The sequence below is a fragment of the Quercus lobata genome, chromosome 8 (genome assembly GCF_001633185.2).
Source record: "Quercus lobata isolate SW786 chromosome 8, ValleyOak3.0 Primary Assembly, whole genome shotgun sequence".
NCBI classification, from domain to species: domain Eukaryota; kingdom Viridiplantae; phylum Streptophyta; class Magnoliopsida; order Fagales; family Fagaceae; genus Quercus; species Quercus lobata.
The window spans coordinates 9,588,434-9,608,130 of record NC_044911.1 but is presented as its reverse complement, the minus strand read 5'-3'; the positions used below and the strand labels follow the sequence as shown (position 1 = coordinate 9,608,130).

Genomic DNA, 19,697 nt, shown 5'->3' with positions numbered 1-19,697 from the left:
GAATGTCTTAAACTTAATCGCATCAACTTAGATTCTGTAACTAATTTGAAACATTAGCATCATACCAAGATAATTAGCTTTATCTCATGACATTTTAATAAGCAAATTTAATTTACGTACATTGAGCTAGTTCAAACTTTTTTATTGAATCATGCATGAATATTGTGCACAAATATGGAATCCCCGCTAGTTGATTTCCCTTCCCTTTATTCACAAAAATAAAAGTAGAACTATAGAACTCAAAAGGTATGAATTGAAAGATGAAAGAAAGTAAATAAGGAAACATATTTGTTTTAACCACGCATGCTTGTCTATTTGTTTTTTTTTTTTTTTTTTTGCAAACATTTATTAATGTTTTGCAATTTGCACGTCTTTGAAAGAATCCAATTCTTCTTCAATGCCAAATACGTCGTTATATGACTAATTAAGATGCTTGAAACTATTATCGTTTTTTGCTTAAAAAATAGGAAAATTATTAGGTACTCCCAGAGTACCATAAATGCGTATTCCCCCCTCTCACATAAATGGTTGGTCCCACCATGAATTTAATTAGTGGAACCCACCATTCATGTGAGAAAAGGGAGTACACATTTATGGTACTTCGGGAGTACACAATAGTTTTCCAAAAAAATATTGCTTGAAACTATAGAGGCTTTTTTCAATGACTCTGTTTGATGGCAAAGAAAGAAACAAAAAAATAGTTTTCCATTTGTTTTAATGGAAAACTTTGTATAAAAATAGTTTTCCAATTTCTTAATATTTAGTAATATCAGAAAAAATGAGTCAAAGAAAAATTACTTTTGGTCAACATAAAAAATATGAATTATTTTTAAAAATTGTTTTTTCTCCAAATTAAAAAAAAAAAAAAAAAATTATCCCACAGAAAGTTAAATAAAGAAAGTTTGGAATTTTTTTTTCAATTCATTTAAAATTACTATCAAATATAGAAAAATAAGAAAGGACTAGAGAATATTTTTCGAAAAATAACTTATTTTTTAAAAGCATTAGAGCATTCACATCAACTCTTGTATAAATGTGTAAAATACACATTTTGGCCACTTTTACACATTTTGAACCAAAAAACACACTACATCAGTCCATTTAAAATCTTGTATAATCATCTAAAATTTTCAACGAGCTACAGTACCCGTGTAAATTTACACGGGCACTGTAGCATGTGTATTTAGTTTTTTATTAATTTTCGTTCGCACCAATTTTTCTCTCTCTTCTCCATGCACTACGACCTCAACTCCTCATCTTCTTTTCCTCAGATGCACACAAACACATCCTCACAGAAAAATCAATACAGAGATATACTTGCTAACAAAAACAAAAACAAAAACAAAAAAAAAGAGATACACAAACACACCCACACACAAACAAACCCAAACGGAAAAACAAAAAAGAGACAGATCGGTGCTTATTGGAATGATTGGAGCTCGTGGGTCTCGCTTGATCAGAGCTCGTGGGTATGGGTCTTGCCTGATCGGAGCTAGGGAGATCGGTACTTGTGGATCGGAGCTAGGGAGAACTGAGCTGTGGATCGGTGTAGCTGTGGATCGGAGCTATGGATCGGTGCAGCTGTGGATCGATGCTTGTGATTGGAGCTGTGGATCGATGATCGGAGCTGTGGATTGATGCTTGTGATCGGAGCTGTGATCGGAGCTGTGGATCGGTAATCGGAGCTGTGGATCGATGCTTGTGATCGAAGCTGTGATGATGTAAATTGGTTTGTGACCGAGAGGGAGAGAGATGAGTATAGAGAGATAGACCGAGAGGGAGAGACTGGGTATGGAGAGATAGAAGAGAGAGAGAAAGAAATCAGAAAATATGATAGAGAGAGAGAGAGAGAGAGCGTTTTATACGGAAAAAATGGGTTAGGTGAGAGATATAATAAAATAATTAAGAAAATTGATTATTTAAATAAGAGAGGTGATAGAATAGATGAACTAATGTAGGTGTTTTGTAAAAGTGATGGTGTAAAATAAAAAAAAGTAGATTTTTGATATAAAATAGACAGAATCTTTTAGATGAACTGATGTAAATGCTCTTATAACCGAAACAAACCAAGCAAAACCAAATACAAACAAAGATGGAAAAATGTACTTGAGAATGCTCAGCACGCGCTTTAAAAAGCGAGTGGAGTAAGTCATATATATACGTTTTTCCTTTTAAGTTTGATAGAGACCGCCGTGACCTAATGTCCAGAGTCCAGCCCAGCACTTTGACTAAACAGCCACTAAAAAATAGCTTTTTGCACGCTTGGTGTGAAGGATTCATTGGTCATTTCCATTTTCAACCTACTTTTCCCTCTTTTTTTAACTTTATTGCTACTGTTCACACTTAAAATCTTTATCAAACAACCCTATTCAAAAAAAAAAAAAATCTTTATCAAACCGCCGAAAAAAAATCAAAACCAATCATAATTGATGAACGGTTCTGATGAGAGGAGTAATATCAAAGGTGGAGGATTAATATGGTGGGCCATGGGGGGTTATAAAACTTCTTGGGACTGTGACCACATTAAGTGCAACATCCTGAAATTCAGCTCTCCTTTCTTTTTTTCAATCAAACTCGTCGGGTCATAAACTACGTGGACCTTACTAATTATGTAGGGCCCACATTGTCCACATTTGATGATGGCAACAATGATCACTTATTGATCCAAACAAATAAATAAATCTTTACGCGGTGTTTTTTTACCAGGAGCAATGAGCATAAACAATCAAACTATTTTTGCCATTTTAAAAAAACAAAAAAAATTTGTCATAACTCATTATGTAAAAAGTTATAAACAGTAAAAATGTATTAGAGACCAATAAAAAAAGGGTAAAAACGTAAATTTATATAAACTCATAACTTTTTTTTTATTATTTATAAAAATTGTGTTTTTTTTTTTTTTTTTGAGTTATACTCGAATTCCTTTTACTGCAGAAAGAAACAGTGCAGCTGAAGAATTGGAAAGGTAAGATGGGACAGGGAACAGAAAAATATAACAATTTTCTTATTAATAAAGCAAAAGTTGTCAGTCTCATTTAGGTGATCTTCTTGTTAAGAATGTGTATCCAACTTACCAACTTTGACAAAATTGATGTATAAAGAAATTTCGAACTCAGCTAGGTACTTTGGATTGGTCCTTTTTCTCTTGAGAAATTACTATTGAACACAGCTTGTGTACACATGGTACACATATCCTCATTTTACAAGGAAATTAATTAGTGACTTTTTATTTCCAAATGGTGACTTAAATCCCTGAGTCCCTCGAAAATTACCATTTGTGTCTATGTGTGTATATTAGATTGTGTAATAGACGATACCCTTTTCTTTTTAATGTATTCATTAATTACTATGAGAAAGTAAGGATTAGAACTATAAAATTTTTTGTTAGACATTAAAATATGTCAATTAAATTATAAAACTTTTAACAAAACTAGTCTTTTTTAAATTGGGATGGATTAAGTTTTAATTTTATATTGAGTATCAGTTTGGTTCAAAATCAGATTGATACTTTTTTTCCAGTTAATTTGACCTAATCTGACCCACCGTATAAAATATTATTTTATTATTTAAAATTTTTAGTTTGAATTAATTAAGTATTTTGGAAATTAGTTTTGATAAATTTGAAATCTTGTATTATAGTTTATGCAAATTATGTAAATTGTAATAATTTATTAAAAAAGAAAATGTAGAAATATTTGATGAAAATGCAATTGTTTACAAGCCATAAAACATGTAAGTACCATCTACTTATCCAACCCGACCCATGTTATTGGATTTGGTTGGGTTGAGCCGTTGAGACAATGTTAGATCAACCCAACTCATACAAACCCTATTAATTATCAGAACAAAGCTTTTTAATATTGATTTATTCTTACAAAGGGTTTAAAAGTTGTCATTAATTTTATAATATAAAATAAATATACATAATTTTTAGCCACAGTATGTATCAAATTATCAATTTAAAATCAAATAACATAAATTCTTAATGTTATCATCACATGACATATTATTTGTAAGTAGAGTAAAAAAAAACAAAATCAAAATTAATGAGAAAAAAAAAAACATGTAATATCTTAATAAAGTAGCTTCTCAAACAAAACAAAACAAAACAAAAAAAAAAAAAAAGTTTTTTGGCCATTTCAATTAAATAAGGAATTGACAATGTTGGTTAAAACATTCAATATTATAGAACAAAGTATTTTTGGCATTCGAGGGGATAAGTTAAAACAGAGCGAGTTTCCTCTTCAATGCTGTGGTCCTCCTGTGGACTAGTCCACTTGCAGTTGCAATGTTGCGGAGGTTACCTCCCGTGTCGGATGAAGATTTGTAAAGTCTAGGTGTTGAATTAATGGATTTTGTAGGACCCCATTAAAGCTTCTTGGTACGTGGTGGGCATTTAGTTAATGAAACACTTTCTAATGATAGTAAGAAGGATAACGATAGTTGTAACGGAGCACCAATTTATGATATCAACTATAAAGTCGTTGCATTTACTATACTTCTGAATGGTGCTTCAAATTCAATCCTACTGCATCAAAGTTTAGGCCTTGACTCTTTGTAGTGCGTTTCAAAAAAAAATTACAACTTATATACTAAAAAATTGGGAGAAATTACACTTTACTACCTTAAACTATATTCTGTTTTATATTTTGTACCTTAAACTTTTCGAATGCACATTTTGCACTCTAAATTATGACCATTGTCATATTTTACATCCCAACGTTAAGTTTTCCGTTAATTTGGAAGAAAAAGTATGACATTATGTAAAAAGATCCAATTGCGCCCATCTTCTCAATCCCTTAAAAACAAATAAGAAATTATATTTTACCACCTTAAACTATATTCTTTATTATACTTTGCACCCTGAACTTTAGATATCTATCCAAGTTAAGGGCAAACTTAGGAGTTGTTTGGTAGTAGTGTTTAATGGTAAACTGTTGTTTAAACACCACAACACATATTTCCACACACTTTTTCACTCACACATATTTCCACAAAACTTAAACAACATTACTAAAAATTTCTTACCGAACGGGCCCTTAATGTTGGGGTGTAAAGTGTAACAAAGGTCATAGTTTAAAATGTAAAATATACATTTGAAAAGTTTAGAGTACAAAATGTAATTTAGAATATAGTTTAAGGTAGTAAAGTGTAATTTTCTTAAAAAATTGTGAAAATTGATAAAAGTATATATTATATTTAAGAAGAAATAAATTTTTTTTTTTTAAAGTTAATAACCTAACTTACTCACTCTGTTTTAGTAAACTGGTGTCGACCATCTTTAATCTTTATTACTCTTCAATTAACTCTACTCTTGTTTCTCAAAAAAAAAAAAAAAAAAAAATTAATAATAATAATAATAACTCTACTCTTTTATCTCTAAAAGAAAAAGGAAAACTTTTCTCTTTTTCTTTTCTTTTTCTTTTTTTTCCTTAAAAAAAAAAAAAAAAGATTCATTTTATTGCAACCAAGATGATTGCTTCCCCTACTCATCAATCAGGTAGTGGAGCCCATCACGTGAGAAAGAGAAAGAGGACACAGAGGGAACTGTGTTTTGGTTGGCTTGGAGCCTTGAACAACACCTAAATAATTAAAGGAGAAAAAAAATTGTCAATTACAATGTACCTGTATTAAGGCTTTTTGTTTGTTTTCTAAAAGCTAATTAAATTATAATTGTACTTTTAAAAAAGAGGATTTAAAAAGTTGTGGTCTGCTAATGGTCAACTCTTTGTTCATATTTTATTTTATTTTTATAGAATATAAATCGTAAGCAAATAAGTTAAAATGTCTAATGAAAAAACGCATGGCAGTCCGTCAGTATTGCAAACTTTGTTATATGTGCTAGTTTGATACAATTTATTTTTTAGTTTTTTCAGTGACATTAAAAATATTACAAATTTTATTATATAATTTAAATATTTATATATTATAATGTTAAAGTCTACCAATTATCTTTATTAATGCATCAACTTGCAAAAATTTGTAAATAGTTTTAGAATAATGTTAGAAATACAAATTATTTTACAAAATTTTTACAAATCACTGATGTGGTGAGTGATTATTAGTAAATAAAAAAGTAAAATTAATGGTAGGTCCAAATGACAACCAATAAGAAATTTGCCACATCAACATTTTGTAAAAATATTGTAAAATAGTTTCTAACTGTAGTATTACTCATAGTTTTAAGTTTTAACTACATTTCCATTTAAAAAAAATGTAGTTCTTTGGAAAAATATACTTATAAAAAAATAAAGTTAAAAGAAAAATGACTAAAGTTCACTTTTGATCTTTAAAGTTTGAGTTTACTTTCATTTTAGGTATTTATGTTTCAAAATTTTCATTTTGACCCTATATGTTTGATTCTTTTTTCATATTGGCCACGTTGTAAAATTTATATTAATGATATGACTGTTAAGTGTCTTTCATATTTAAGTATTTCATGATAATTCTAAAATATTGTGAAATACAAGAGCTTAATTATTATAGGTGTAGTTTTCAAAATGTGAATCATATTGTAAATCTTTTTTCTTTTTTTGTACCATATATCATATTATATCGTGTATCACAAATACCTAAAAAAAACGATTCATAATATATATATATATATATATATATATATATTATAGAGTTTCAACCTATGGTGTTTGTTTCTAATGATTGTACTTTTTATCATCAAACCAAAACACTAATCAGTTTTTGGTATAGATGATGATTGAACCTCAAATCTCTAATTCAACTATCAGAGATTTTACCAGTTGAGCTAACCTATTCGGAGACAAATCCCATTATCCTCTCCATTGTGTGTGTATGTGTTCGTTTCTTTAAAAAAATAATAAATAAATAAAAAAAGGATAATTGTTTCACATTACTCAAGAGAGTGTGTTATGTGTAGTATAACTTACTACACCCTCCCTTAAAAGTTACCATGACTTTTAGGTGGAGTTTGTGGTGCGCATTTATATTAAAACCAATTTTCCTCTCTCTTATGTGTGTGTGTGTTTCTAAAATAAAAAAAGAAAAAGAAAAAAGAAAAAAGATATACATATAAAAGGTATATTCATTATAAATTTGGAAATTCAATTATTACTTATGTAATAATATTTTACAAAACTAACTAAATAAATCAAACTAAAATGTGTTTATAACATCCATATTCGAATTTATAAAACCCAAAAGTGTAATATATGAGATATGAGCCAAAATATTTGATGATGCACAGGATCGTCAGTTACAGTGAGTAGATGGAATCCTTCGTTGTGCGAGAGAGTATGCTCAACGATGGTCACCGGTGTGGTGTCTGCCACAACGTCTCCGATGCCAAAGTTAGAATGATAAAGATAGTAGAAAATCAAGATGTGGGTCTGTGTTTGTATATATCGTACCTTTCTACTGACTGTGTGGGAGCTTTATACCTGCAACCATGGGGGCTAGCCGTTGGGGTGGTTAATGCTTTCTCAAGTAACGCCCTTGGTCCAATAATGAAACTTTTAAAAGGTTCCCAACGGTCTGCTGGGTTGATTTCGTAACCGCTCGGGTCATTGATTGACTGCATTGAGTGACTCCCTGTCTTCGTCAGTGATGATAGCTTTCTTCGTTGTTCCTGATGACTTCGTCAAGGATGCTTCCTTCGTCACCAGTGTTATCTTCGTCTAGGGATGCAGCATCGTCATTCCCATCAATATTCTACCAAAAAATAGACATATGAGCCAAAATTGTAATTTATTTCTCATCATATTCATCATCCTGCCTAATCAATTCTGTGGGGCCAAAGAATTTGACAATCCCGGCCCACTTTATACTAAGCCCAAGGCCCATGCCGAGGAGGGAGAAATGGCCGAGGACGAACAAAGAAAGCCCAAATAGCCTAGAAACGTTGCCGAGGACGATCCTGTTCTCGGCATCCTAAACCCCAGCAGAAAAGAACGGCATGCCGGCAAGGACAGCCTCCCAGAGCGCCCCCATAAAAAGGACAAGTACAGTAGGATACCAATGGGAGTATGGTGTAGGAACAATTCAATGAGAAATTGTTACCTCCGCATTGAATGCACCCAACTAACGTTCTGGCCGCATTAATGAGGAAATAACCCCTGAATAGTGTGGTCTTGATTGCCACAACTCATAGAGGGTTTGGGAAGGTGGCTGATGGGACAAGCACTCGAGTAATGACCTGCATGATCAACAGATGGAGGGTCAAAATTAACTGGAAAGAAATATATAATGTGAGAGATCCTCCAAGGATGGGGGATCGAAAAAGAGGCGAAAGACAAAAGAAAAGGAGAAGACAGTAGCAATTTGCAGGATTTAGGAAATCTTTGTAACCTAGTACTGAAGGAAAAAAAAGAACACTAAGTTCCTTGAACGAAGCGCCCGAGGACAAAGTTTCATGTTTTAGTCTATATCTTTGTTATTCAATCCATACATAACCGTGTCTAGTTGTTGTAATTTAAACTAAGACCTAGTTCTTAAACTCATTCTCTACAAATTTATTGTATTGGGCTAGTTGGGCTTGAGACCACTCATCCAACAGAAGAAGTGCTCGAACCCAGTCCCTACAAATTCCATCTAAGTCAATGTTATTATCATGTTCATTATCTTGAAAAATTATTTCTTTATTAATATTTCCTTCCCCATCATCAACAATATTTACCATCTTTTTTTCTTTTTTTTTTTTATAATATACTTCTTCTAAAAATCTCTTATTGGAATTATAGCTTCTTAGACTTAGGATAATAAAAATAATAGAAAATAATTATATTTTCATTTAATATCTTGTTCATAGTATAAAAAAAGAAATTTGTAACTACAAAAGTGAAGTATCAAGTGTATTGTCCAAATTTTGTGGAGGAAAACAAACAAACAAACAAACTATGAATAAATAAAAAAATCCAGTTTAAACCCATGTAACTATATATTGTACAATATGATCCATAAGATACACATTTTTGTATCTTATGATTCATGAGCATGTTCACTATGTATCTACAATAGAGTACTTTTTTCACTCTATACAATTCGATACATATTGTACGATATTGACAACTATAGTTGTAAGAAGAAAAAACATGTTATGTACAATTAGATTACTATTGGAAACGGATGATAGAGTCAATATGAAAAAAAAAATCAAACATAAATGGTCAAAATGAAAATATTGTAGCGTAAAAAGTTAAAATAAAAACAATTCCAAACTCCAAAAGTTGAAGTATATTTTAATAAATAAAAAACAATACTGTATTTGTAAAAGATCACTTAATAGTAATATTGGTATAAAAAAATTTTCTTTTATTTTTTTAATTCTCGATATCGAGATATCTACTTGAGGTTTTACTCCTATTCAGTCAGCTTGTGGAGAGATAAGTGGTTGCCCTCTCCGCCATCACACAAGCCTGCAATTGTGCCTCATTTCTTCCCTGATGATGCCTTAGTTTCTGCCCTGATTTACCCAGAGATAACAACTTGGAAGTCAGATATAATCCATGAGGTTTTTCTTCCTTTCGATGCCGAAGCTATTCTTTCTATTCCGCTTAGTTTGTCGCTGCCTGCTGATAGGTTGATTTGGACCTACACTTCTTCAGGCCGGTTCACTGTGAGTAGTGCTTACCGTGTAGCTCGCCAAGCTCGGTGTGATACTCATCAAGGAGAAAGCTCGACTTCACAGCCCATGGTGTCCTTTTGGCGTTGTATCTGGAAGTTGCCGCTACCCAACAAAATCAAAGCTTTTGCATGGCGTGCTTGTAGGAATATCCTGCCCACGAAAGCCAATTTGTTCTCTCGGAAAATAACCCAAGATGATGTTTGTGATGAGTGTGGGACTGCTGTGGAGTCCACGGCTCATGTGCTTTGGCATTGTGCTAAAGCTAAGGAGGTGTGGACAGCTGCGAATATTGATCTTGGTTCAGACGTCGGAGAGGTGAGGGATTTTATTGATCTGGTTTGGTATGCCCTGAATGTGAAACAGTGGTCGGTTCAGGAGTTGGCTCGGTTATTTTCTGTGGCTTGGGGCATTTGGTCCAATAGAAATGAGATTCGGGTAGGGGGGCCTCGCAAATCGGCTTCTGGTATTGCTGGCTGGACGTTGGAGTTTTTGGAGGAGTTTCAAGTGGCAAATCATTGTATTAAGATCAAGAATCCTGAGGTCGCCGTTGGATGGGTTCTTCCTCAGCAACCGTGGCTCAAAGTCAATGTTGACGGTGCAGTTTTTGAGAGACAACGAGCTGCGGGTGTTGGTGTTGTTATCAGAGATCATCTCGGGTTGGTGCGTGCTGCACTGAGCATGAAGATCCACGCTCCTTTAGGCTCTTTGGAGATTGAAGCCAAGGCGATGGAGGAAGGTATGCATTTTGCTTGGGATCATGGTTTCAGTTCAGCTATCTTTGAAGGTGATTCCATGGTGGTTCATAACTCCCTGACCGGTTCAATCATTTCTCCTGTCAGTATCTGCAATCTGATATCTGGCTCTATATATCGAGCTACTTGGTTCAGAGAATGTTCATTTTCTGTTGTGCCAAGGTGTGGTAATAAAGTAGCGCATGGGTTAGCCCAGCATGCAAAGTCTTTATCTGAGTCTGTTGTTTGGTTAGAATCTTGTCCTTCTTTTGTGGAGCATTTAGTGACTTCTGATGTACTGTTTTCTTCTTCTTATTAAAATTGTCATAGTTCACATCAAAAAAAAAAAGAAAAAAGAAAAAGAAGAAAAAAAAGAATGGGTTCAATGTTATTTCAACTAGTTGGTAATTCATGCAATGTACACAAAAATTCAACAAATATTAGTTTCTTTACTTTCTTCTATAATTTATTTTCTTGAATAAATATAAAATTTAATAATTATAGTAACAATTAATAGATTTTTTTTTTATAAGAAACTATTTAAAGAAAGTATGATTTGGTAAGATTTTAATAAAGAAATTTACTGCTAAGTTAATAAAGAAATCTAAATATAGAATCAATCCTCCTTATAGTTATAACTATCCAACCATAAAATAAAAAAAAAGATATGTAGAAATAATGTCTTAAAAAATGGCTAATTTATTTGATAGATAAACACATGATAAAGTTATGTTCAAGTCACTAATTGATTTTTTGTATAAACAAGGATATCTGTATATGTATGTAACTATATTTATGTGATATTGTGATTTTAATAATGGGATTAGACCGACTAGTTTAATAAGGAATTGAACCCTAAATTAGTTCAACAAAACCGATAAAAAAAAAAAAACTGGACTCTTTTTTTGATTTTTAAGTTTATTTATTTATTTAATGCTAGAATCACAAATTTAATTATAATTTTTTTTATAATTTAATCATATGACAAAATGTGAGTAAAGTAAGTGTGAGCCCACCGTATTAAGTATGTATGTAAAGAGTCTGTGGACCCCATATCACAGTGATGTTTGCCTGTGTGGCATATGTACACCTCAACACTTGCTACGCTTGTTTTAGTAGCAGCAGCAGTAGTAGTAGTAGTAGAAGTAGTGTAGTAGAGGCTTGGGAATGGAGAAAGTGAGAGCGGTGGTGAAGGAGATCGCGTACGCAGAGAACCGCGCAAAGCTCTCACCTCTAAAACGCTGTGTGATAATCCCAGTCCTCTCCTTCGCTTCTGCTCTCTACACACTCGCTCTCTCCCTCCGCCACTCTCTCTACCGCTTCCGCCTCCTCCGCAGCCACCGCTTGGCGGTGCCGGTGATAAGTGTAGGCAATTTGACGTGGGGTGGCAATGGGAAGACACCAATGGTCGAGTTCATTGCTCGCTTCTTAGCTGACTCTGGAATCCCACCTCTCATTCTCACTAGGGTACGCTACAAATACCATTCTATTCTTTTTTATCTCTGTGTTTTGAAATTTGGGTATGATGGGTGTTTATAAATTTTCCATCTTTCATTGCTTTTTTTTTTTTTTTCCTTCTCTGTTTTGAAATTTGGGTATGATGGGTGTTAATAAATTTCCCATCTTTCATTGTTTTTTTCTTCTTCTCTGTTTTGAAATTTGGGTATGATGGGTGTTTATAAATTTTCCATGTTTCATGGCTTTTTTCTCTGTTTTGAAATTTGGGTATGATGGGTGTTTATAAATTTTCCATCTTTAATTGCCTTTTCTCTGTTTTGAAATTTGGGCATGATGGGTTTTTTTAAATTTTCCATCTTTCATTGTTTTTTTTTTCTCTGTTTTGAAATTTGGGTAGGACCTATTAAGTTATCTAAATTGGTCATGTGATTAAAATCAGACCTGCATGGTCATTTCAATTGCCACATTGTGGGTTAGAGAAATTTTCCTCCAAATTTCTGTATTTTGTGAGGCTAAGTTGAATTTCTGTGTGACAAAATGAAATTGAGTAGAATAAGTCCTGGTTTTTTTCTTTTTTTTGGGTATGTTGAGAACCAGATAATAAAGTTACTGATGAGTCTATATCATGTGAGAAATGACAAATAACAAATGAGTAAAAAGTTCTGAAAAGAAACGCACGTGCATGCACCCACCAAGAGAGAACGAGGTTGGGGGAAGTGAGATGACTTAGGAAGTTTCAAAAGTGGTCCATGATGTTTGTGACAATGTCTACTTTTTGATTTTAGTGCTCGTTTGTACATCTAGTGCAAAGTGAACTGGTCCACTTTGTTATAGACTGCATTCAAAAATACATAGAAACAGGTTGATGTTGGGATCACAGTGTGGCACATCACTGTAATGACCAAATCACCACAAAGGAGGGTAAAAAGATGAAGTAATCATTGTGACAATGGAGTAATAGACTGTTTCAAAAGTACATAGGACACTCCAAAGTCTTCTAACTTGATGATATAGGAATTATTTCAACGTATTGGCAACCCAAATTATTCTGTTCATCAGCTTTTTGATGCTTTAGCATTTAATGAGATAAAAATAACACCATGACCTTGCTTGTTGTCTCTCATAAGAAAACCTGTCTTGTAATTGGACAATGCTGTGGGATGGTATCACCTTCAAGTTGTTACAGGGACAGCACGGATATGGACTGTTTTTAATGTGGGACTCACATGTATAAATGCTCAATATCCATTTTGGGCCCCAAAATATGTGAAACATTCCCTAATGCTTGTAGGAGTCCGTTGATATTTTGACAAGCACTTGGCAATTATATCCTCAAGTCCATGGAAACTGCATGACTAGTTTAAGTAGGATGACCCCTCTTCTACAGGAATTTCTCTTCTAATAAATGTTTTTTCTTATCCAGAACTCTGGGAAAAATAGCAAAAGATTGATCTTTCCATATGAAATCAATTTCTCTGGCAGGGTTATGCTGGTGGGGATGAAGCTAGAATGCTTGAGAGGCATCTCTTTGGGAGACCTGCAAAGATCGGTGTTGGTGCAAATCGGGCAGCTGTTGCTGCTTCTTATTTTGAAAGATATGGTTACTTTGATCCTCGTATTAGTACATCCAATCAGAGTCCTTGCCTTGACCAGAAAGTGGAAAGTCATCTTAATTTAGAAAAAATTGGTGCTGTAATTCTAGATGATGGAATGCAGGTATTATATTATCCTCTGTATCGGCTTTCCATTGTTGGAATGCAGGTATTATATTATCCTCTGTATCGGCTTTCCATTGTTGGAATGCAGTCTTCATCTATATTTGTAAATGTGCTGTCCCACATTTTTCTTTAGCATGTACTGTTTATCTGATATTTTGGTATAACCATCCACATCATTTTCTATAATTTTGTTTCTCTATATGATGACCCAGAAGCATGTTCTGTCCACCCTTCAGAGCATATGCATTTTCCCAACCTATATTTTGATTTGCTGATGCTGATTACTATCTTGATTTTAATGATGAAGTCTTGAAACACCCATATTTTTACTCAGTGAGGTGTTATACTGATAGCATATATTATTGATATGGAAGATAGCACTGGAGCTTGCAGCGCGATCTAGAGATAGTAATGGTCAATGGGTTAACGCTGTGGGGTAACTGCAAATTACTCCCACTTGGACCTTTAAGGGAGCCTTTGACTGCACTGAAACGGGCAGATGTTGCTGTCATCCATAATGCAGACCTGGTATGCAACATGACTGACCTTTTTCAGTTTCCCTTTTCAAGTAATTTTGCTTCAATGGACATTGCTTATTTTGATCAGCATGTATTTAGGTAGTTATTACTGTGTGCTTGTGTGTTATTGCATGCAATAGATAATGACATTGAAGTAAAATTTATGCTTGGAAATCACACAGGTTTCAGTACAAAATCTCAAAGAGATAGAGCATATGATACAAGAAGTTAAAGAATCTCTTCCAATTTTCTTCACTATAATGACTCCCTCACACTTTTTTGAAGTGGCAAATATTAATTCCAAACTACCTCTGGGAGCTTTGAGTAACACCATCATAGTATGTGTGTCTGCCATTGGTTCTGCAAATGCTTTTGTGACTGCAATGGAGAAGGTAACCTTTCTTTCATTTGTTTTGAAAACGGCTTCTTGTAGATGCTGAGAAGCTTCATACATGTCATCTTCTTGTCCTGAGACAGATCATGTGGCATCATTTCTGCTCTCTGCTTTTTCCTCTTGTGTCTCCTTACTTCTATATCTTTGCCTTTATGTCTAAATGGGAGATACCTTGCTGCAGATAGGAGCATCTTATGTTGATCGACTTGACTTCAGTGACCATCATGTCTTTCAAGCCAGGGTACAGTTATCTTCATCTCTGCTGTGACTTATGTTCTTGTCAAGTCTACCGTTATACTTCTGTAGTTTTGCTAGAGACCGTGATGCTTCTACCACACCTTAACTATACTTACTGTGTAAGTAAATAAAAAATTGTGTGTTTTGTCTATCACTATTCTAGCTTTCTGTACAGTCTTATTCCAAACTGCCAATTAAAACACATCTAAATATCATGTAGTGAATACTGTATAAAATGATTGTATCAGTTGTTCCAAACCCCCACGCTCCCCTCTTCCAACCCAACTTTTTTTTTCCCTTTTCTTTCTTGCTTGAACATTAATTCAGAGGCTACTTGTATGTGGTAAGTTCTTGATGCCCTTTTGTAATTTAATATAGGATGTTGACATGATCAGAAGGAGACTTGAAGAACTTGAGGACAAGTTTGATTCCAAGCCAATTGTTGTAGTAACAGAAAAGGTAACTAGATATCGGAATCATAATACTGGTAGGTGGTTTAGGTATATTTGTAAAATCCTGTCTCTCTCTCTTCCCTTAATTTGTTTTTGGTTAAAAATCAGGTATTTTTGATATCATTCTTGAAGGCATATGCTCATAACACACAATTGTTATGTTCATTTTCCATTAGCAGGTAGCATGTGGACCCTTCAAGTGATGAAGGGTGCTTGCTATACTTTTTCAATTAGAGGGCTAGTGTACCTTTCCTAGTGAATTGTCTTCATTATAATTGTGAACTGAAGAAAATGCAAAACCATGAATCATGGAGGATATGTATATTTAATTAATGATGACAACGACTGAACAACTCATTGCTTTTATTTTTTCTTATTTTAATTCCATATTCCATGTTTCCAGGATTATGATCGAGACTCTGAGATTCTTAAGCACTTGCATCCATTTAAAGTTTTGGCACTCTGTTCTGAATTGCAAACTATATCTCACATAGGATGCACCAAGAATGGATTCAAGAAGTTGTTGACAGAAGTACTAAGAGTGAAATTACCTGGTGCAAACTAGAAGTATGCTATGGTAAATTCAACTTAAGGGAGCAGCTTTGCAAGCATGCAGTGGGACATGATTGGAAGATTACATCTTGAACTCGGATATCAACTGTATTAATACTGGATAGCTTGTTCATAGTTTGTATTCCCGCAAAGTTGCAATTGTGCTACAGGCTCAAGTTTATAGAACTCTAGCTTGTATGTTTCTATAGTCATACAAATCCATCTTTCTTATTTTTTATTGGCAAACTTACAATAGTAGCTTGCTTAGATGATGTTTTAAGTAATATGGAAATATACAAACCCACAAAAAAAAAAAAAAAAAAAAAAAAAAAAAAAAAAAAAAAACAAATGAACATACAAATGAATGAGCTCGCTAGATACAGGTCCAAAGGCAGGACTCCTTGTTCAATTGGAAAGGCATAAGCAACACCCTTATCACTCTTTCTTCTGCAGTTGTTTGAGGTAATCTTCATTGTCCACCAAATCCTGAAAATATTAATAGCAAGGGGACATATGGGTGAGCTAGGTAGCTAGAAAATATCAAGATGCATTGATCATTACTTTGTAGATGTTAATAGGCAAACCAGCTAAAATTCATCATCTAAACCAAACAAAATGATCGTCATATTACTTATAAAAAAATTATCATCATATTATGAAAATATATCTTGTGCAACATTTGAAATGCATGGATTAACCCACTTCAATTCTGAGTGATTTCTTCCAAATATGTGTTCTGAAAACTGTTCTGAGGTATTCAATATGTTTATTCCTAGAAATTCAAACCCAAGACAAACTGTGTAAAGCAGCACTACCTTTTACTCTATATGGATATTGTCAAAAAAAAAGAACAGGTTGTAGGAGAGTTCAGGACTCACCGTCTTCCAGCCATCTGGATCAACAAATGAGGTGATTTTGGTGTTGGTTGTGGGAATTGAAACCGGTGGTAGGATTATTTGTCCTCCAAGTTCTTTGGTAACAAGTTTAACAGCAGCAGCACTCTTGTACACATCATCAGTACCAATGGCAACCTAGAGAGGTCTCATTCTTGTCAAAAACTGGTATATCAATGAGCAAAAGATAAAGCTAAAAGAGAAAATCCTATACAGCTTACCTGTGCATATCCGTCTCCTTTGGTATACTCGGTTACATTATAATCATATCTCAGTTCCAAAACAGTTGTCTGAGTTAAATTTGATCCATAACCCACCATAGCCATAGAAAACTGTACAACATGTGCAGTAAAAAAGATTGCATTATTGTCTGCTTCAAGAAATGATTATTGTGTTGTTTATATTGTGTAGCTTATGGTTAAATATTTGTTGGTGAAATGTACTACAAGAGTAACACGGCTGCACTAGGTTTAGGTGAAAATTCACCTGTTCTTGCGGGTTGTCATACTTCAGCAGAAGGTTCATGCCTAATGCCTGTAATGATTTGGAGCCAAATGAAATCAGCATTCAGATATTATTAGATAAGATATGATATTGAAAGATAATAATATTTCTGGTTTAGTGCAAAAACCTATAGCTTTGATGTGCTAGTGACATGTCAGGGCAAACGGAAATGAGATGAAAATTAACAAAATTCTCTATGGTTCTTAATTAAAATGAATTTAAACAATCTGAAAGACTTTTTATCTCTATGGTTAATACTCAAATGGTTTTGTTATGGGAAATTCAGCAAGACTGAAACCTTCCATTTCCATAGTGTTTGTTTGGATTAGCAGTTTGAAAACGTGTGTTTTTGAAAAACAACTATTTCAAAGTGCTTGTTTTGAAAATGTAAATTTTAAAGCTATAGTTGAGCATTTGGTAAATCCTACGAAAATATTGTGATATACATGTATGTTCCAGACATATATAATGTTACCGATCTAAAACATAAACATTTAGGAGCTCTTCATAAAGCATGATTCACAGCATAGCTAAATTGCTTAATCAAGCTTCTTTGGATGCAATCTGAGTAAATTAATGAACATCATTATAGATTACAACCCTCATAGTTAAAATACATAAGTAGTTTCTTTTGGCTATGCCTTATCAGTAGAAACTGAAGTGAATGAAGCTTGCAAAATGTGTTTTTACGTTCAAATCTTCCATATCCCTTTCCGTGATGTTTATGTGAATGTTCTCAGTTGTCAAGCCCTTGAGTCTCTCAGAGTCTCACTATCAAAATGTTTAAATGTCGATACTATCTTTTAAACTAAAATTTCCAGTCCTAGATTAATATTAGCATTTTTTTTTTTATGCTTATGAGTTCTAAGAAGTCAATACACATGAGCATTATTAATACACCAGGTTAATTAACAAAATTAGTATTAATTTACCTTTTCATAAAACTCAATAGCACGATCAAGATCAAGGACATTAAGCAATATTTGACAAAGTGGTTCAGGAGTTGGGGGCCTTTGAAGGAGCTCAAAACTATAGCCATTAGGATCCTGCACAAAGGCAAAGATGGTCGAACCCCCTTCAGCAATTGGCCCTGGTTCACGGGTGATGACTCCACCCTTTGCTCGAATGTTTTCAACCACAGTATAGATCTGAGAATTAAAAGGTTAATTATGGTTTTAGATAATGAAAACTGTAAAGTTATTCATACTTAAATCAAAATGATGCTCACATCTTGACTTGCAATTCCAAAATGTCCAAAGCCAGTCCCAATATCAAATTTGTCTACTCCATAGACTGTAAATTGAAATAAATTTGAAGGCATTAGAAATTAGGGAAAGTATTTCTACTTAATGTTTGATTAGTCTACAAATGAAAGTATGAAACTAGTATGACAAGGTCACAGTCATTGGATTGGAAAAGAAAAATAAGCAAAGCATCAAATATCAGTATAACTCTAATATTTCTTAATGACTTTATTCATTATGATGATTAGCTAATTTTTAGGCTTAGAAAAAGTGATAAAACCGTTCGATTTTATTGGAACATTCAAACTATACCTTAATATCAATTATGTTATGGTTCATCTATGAATAATCAAAATATATCTAACTAGTAATTAAAAAAAAAAGAAAAAGTATCAGGCTATCAGCAGGAAAGTTTGAATTAGTCATACTATATGTCAATTCCAGGACAAAATGAGTGTCCTGAGGGCCAAACCCAACAATTGCTTTCGAGTATTTTTGCTCTGGGAAGTCTTTTTGGCTCAGCAGCTTCATCCCAAGAGACTCAGTGTAAAACCTGTCAATTAAGGATATATTTTAATAATTTGAATATAAAGAAAAAAGCCTTAAAATTTGAATGCATACACAATTATGCCCAGAAATAACATACTTAATGGTGCTATTAAGATCACCAACTCTGATATCAGCATGCAGGAAACGACGATTATCTTTTTTTACCCATTCCAACACATCATCATCAGGAGTGGTGCGAGCAGCCATGCTCGATCCAATCTGATCAATATGTAATTGTTACATAATTAGCAACAAAATCCATGATTTAAGTATTAGAGTTTTGACCAAAATTTTTGTTCAGAAAAGTACATGAACTAATATTGATCATTAAAAAAAAAAATTCTTGTAGAAAATTCAAAGATTGAAGTTCATAAAACTGTCTAGTAATAACACTGAAAAGCAAAAACTGAACCATGATCAAGTCCAGAGCTCAAATGGATTATGATGGAATCATTGAAATTATGAAGTCATATAAAGTCACAAGATGTCAAGAACAATAATAGTTTCTCTCTCTCTCTCTCTCTTTCTCCCTTTTTCTTGCGAAGCAATAACATTATAAGTTGTACTTGTCTCAAGTCAAAGACTCTCAACATCCATCATCAATCATGAAGCTAAGACACTAGTTGGTGAGCTTTTGAAAGTATTTATATATCTTCTGTTTTGAGTAAAAACCAACATATACTTTTGTAAGTAATGAAGTACTTTGAAATTGCAATCCAGGGGATGCCAACCAACTGTTATAAACACTCACATTTTGACCCGTTGGCCAAAACAACATACAAATAAACTCTAATTGGCTTATGTATATGTATACGTGAGCCAATAACTTAAGTTGACTAGAGATTAGCACAA

General features: G+C 33.4%; 2 protein-coding genes across 3 annotated transcripts; one reads left to right on the top strand and one right to left on the bottom strand.

Moving 5' to 3' along the window:
• Window positions 1-11,467: 11,467 nt before the first annotated feature.
• On the top strand, window positions 11,468-15,958 carry LOC115958069 (probable tetraacyldisaccharide 4'-kinase, mitochondrial). 2 transcript variants are annotated; one of them, XR_004084444.1, is made up of 7 exons: window positions 11,468-11,793; window positions 13,267-13,500; window positions 13,881-14,030; window positions 14,203-14,412; window positions 14,596-14,770; window positions 15,030-15,110; window positions 15,507-15,901. XR_004084444.1 is itself a non-coding variant. In XM_031076431.1 (7 exons), exons 1-7 carry the CDS (start codon window positions 11,494-11,496, stop codon window positions 15,666-15,668), a joined length of 1,197 nt encoding a protein of 398 aa, XP_030932291.1. In that variant the 5' UTR covers window positions 11,468-11,493; the 3' UTR covers window positions 15,669-15,958. The 2 variants fall into 2 exon arrangements, 1 of the variants encoding a protein (XP_030932291.1); XM_031076431.1 differs by having other exon boundaries at window positions 14,596-14,655; window positions 15,507-15,958.
• A 70-nt stretch (window positions 15,959-16,028) lies between these two features.
• On the bottom strand, window positions 16,029-19,266 carry LOC115958070 (lactoylglutathione lyase GLX1-like). Its single transcript, XM_031076432.1, has 9 exons — window positions 19,258-19,266; window positions 18,943-19,064; window positions 18,725-18,849; window positions 18,281-18,345; window positions 17,985-18,200; window positions 17,035-17,082; window positions 16,770-16,880; window positions 16,534-16,686; window positions 16,029-16,141 (listed from the first exon to the last, which is right to left on the bottom strand). Exons 1-9 carry the CDS (start codon window positions 19,258-19,260, stop codon window positions 16,091-16,093), a joined length of 894 nt encoding a protein of 297 aa, XP_030932292.1. The 5' UTR covers window positions 19,261-19,266; the 3' UTR covers window positions 16,029-16,090.
• Window positions 19,267-19,697: the final 431 nt, after the last annotated feature.

What these genes read in the sequence shown, in the direction of transcription:
- LOC115958070 (XM_031076432.1), bottom strand. An exon ending in TGTCCTGGAATTGACATATA is followed by an intron (nt 18,346 to 18,724) that starts GTATGACTAATT and finishes TTCAATTTACAG; the next exon opens with TCTATGGAGTAGACAAATTT. An exon ending in ATGACAACCCGCAAGAACAG is followed by an intron (nt 16,881 to 17,034) that starts GTGAATTTTCAC and finishes CATGTTGTACAG; the next exon opens with TTTTCTATGGCTATGGTGGG.
- LOC115958069 (XM_031076431.1), top strand. Translation starts at nt 11,494, where the DNA reads ATGGAGAAAGTGAGAGCGGTGGTGAAGGAGATCGCGTACGCAGAGAAC. An exon ending in CACCTCTCATTCTCACTAGG is followed by an intron (nt 11,794 to 13,266) that starts GTACGCTACAAA and finishes TTTCTCTGGCAG; the next exon opens with GGTTATGCTGGTGGGGATGA. An exon ending in TTCTAGATGATGGAATGCAG is followed by an intron (nt 13,501 to 13,880) that starts GTATTATATTAT and finishes TATGGAAGATAG; the next exon opens with CACTGGAGCTTGCAGCGCGA.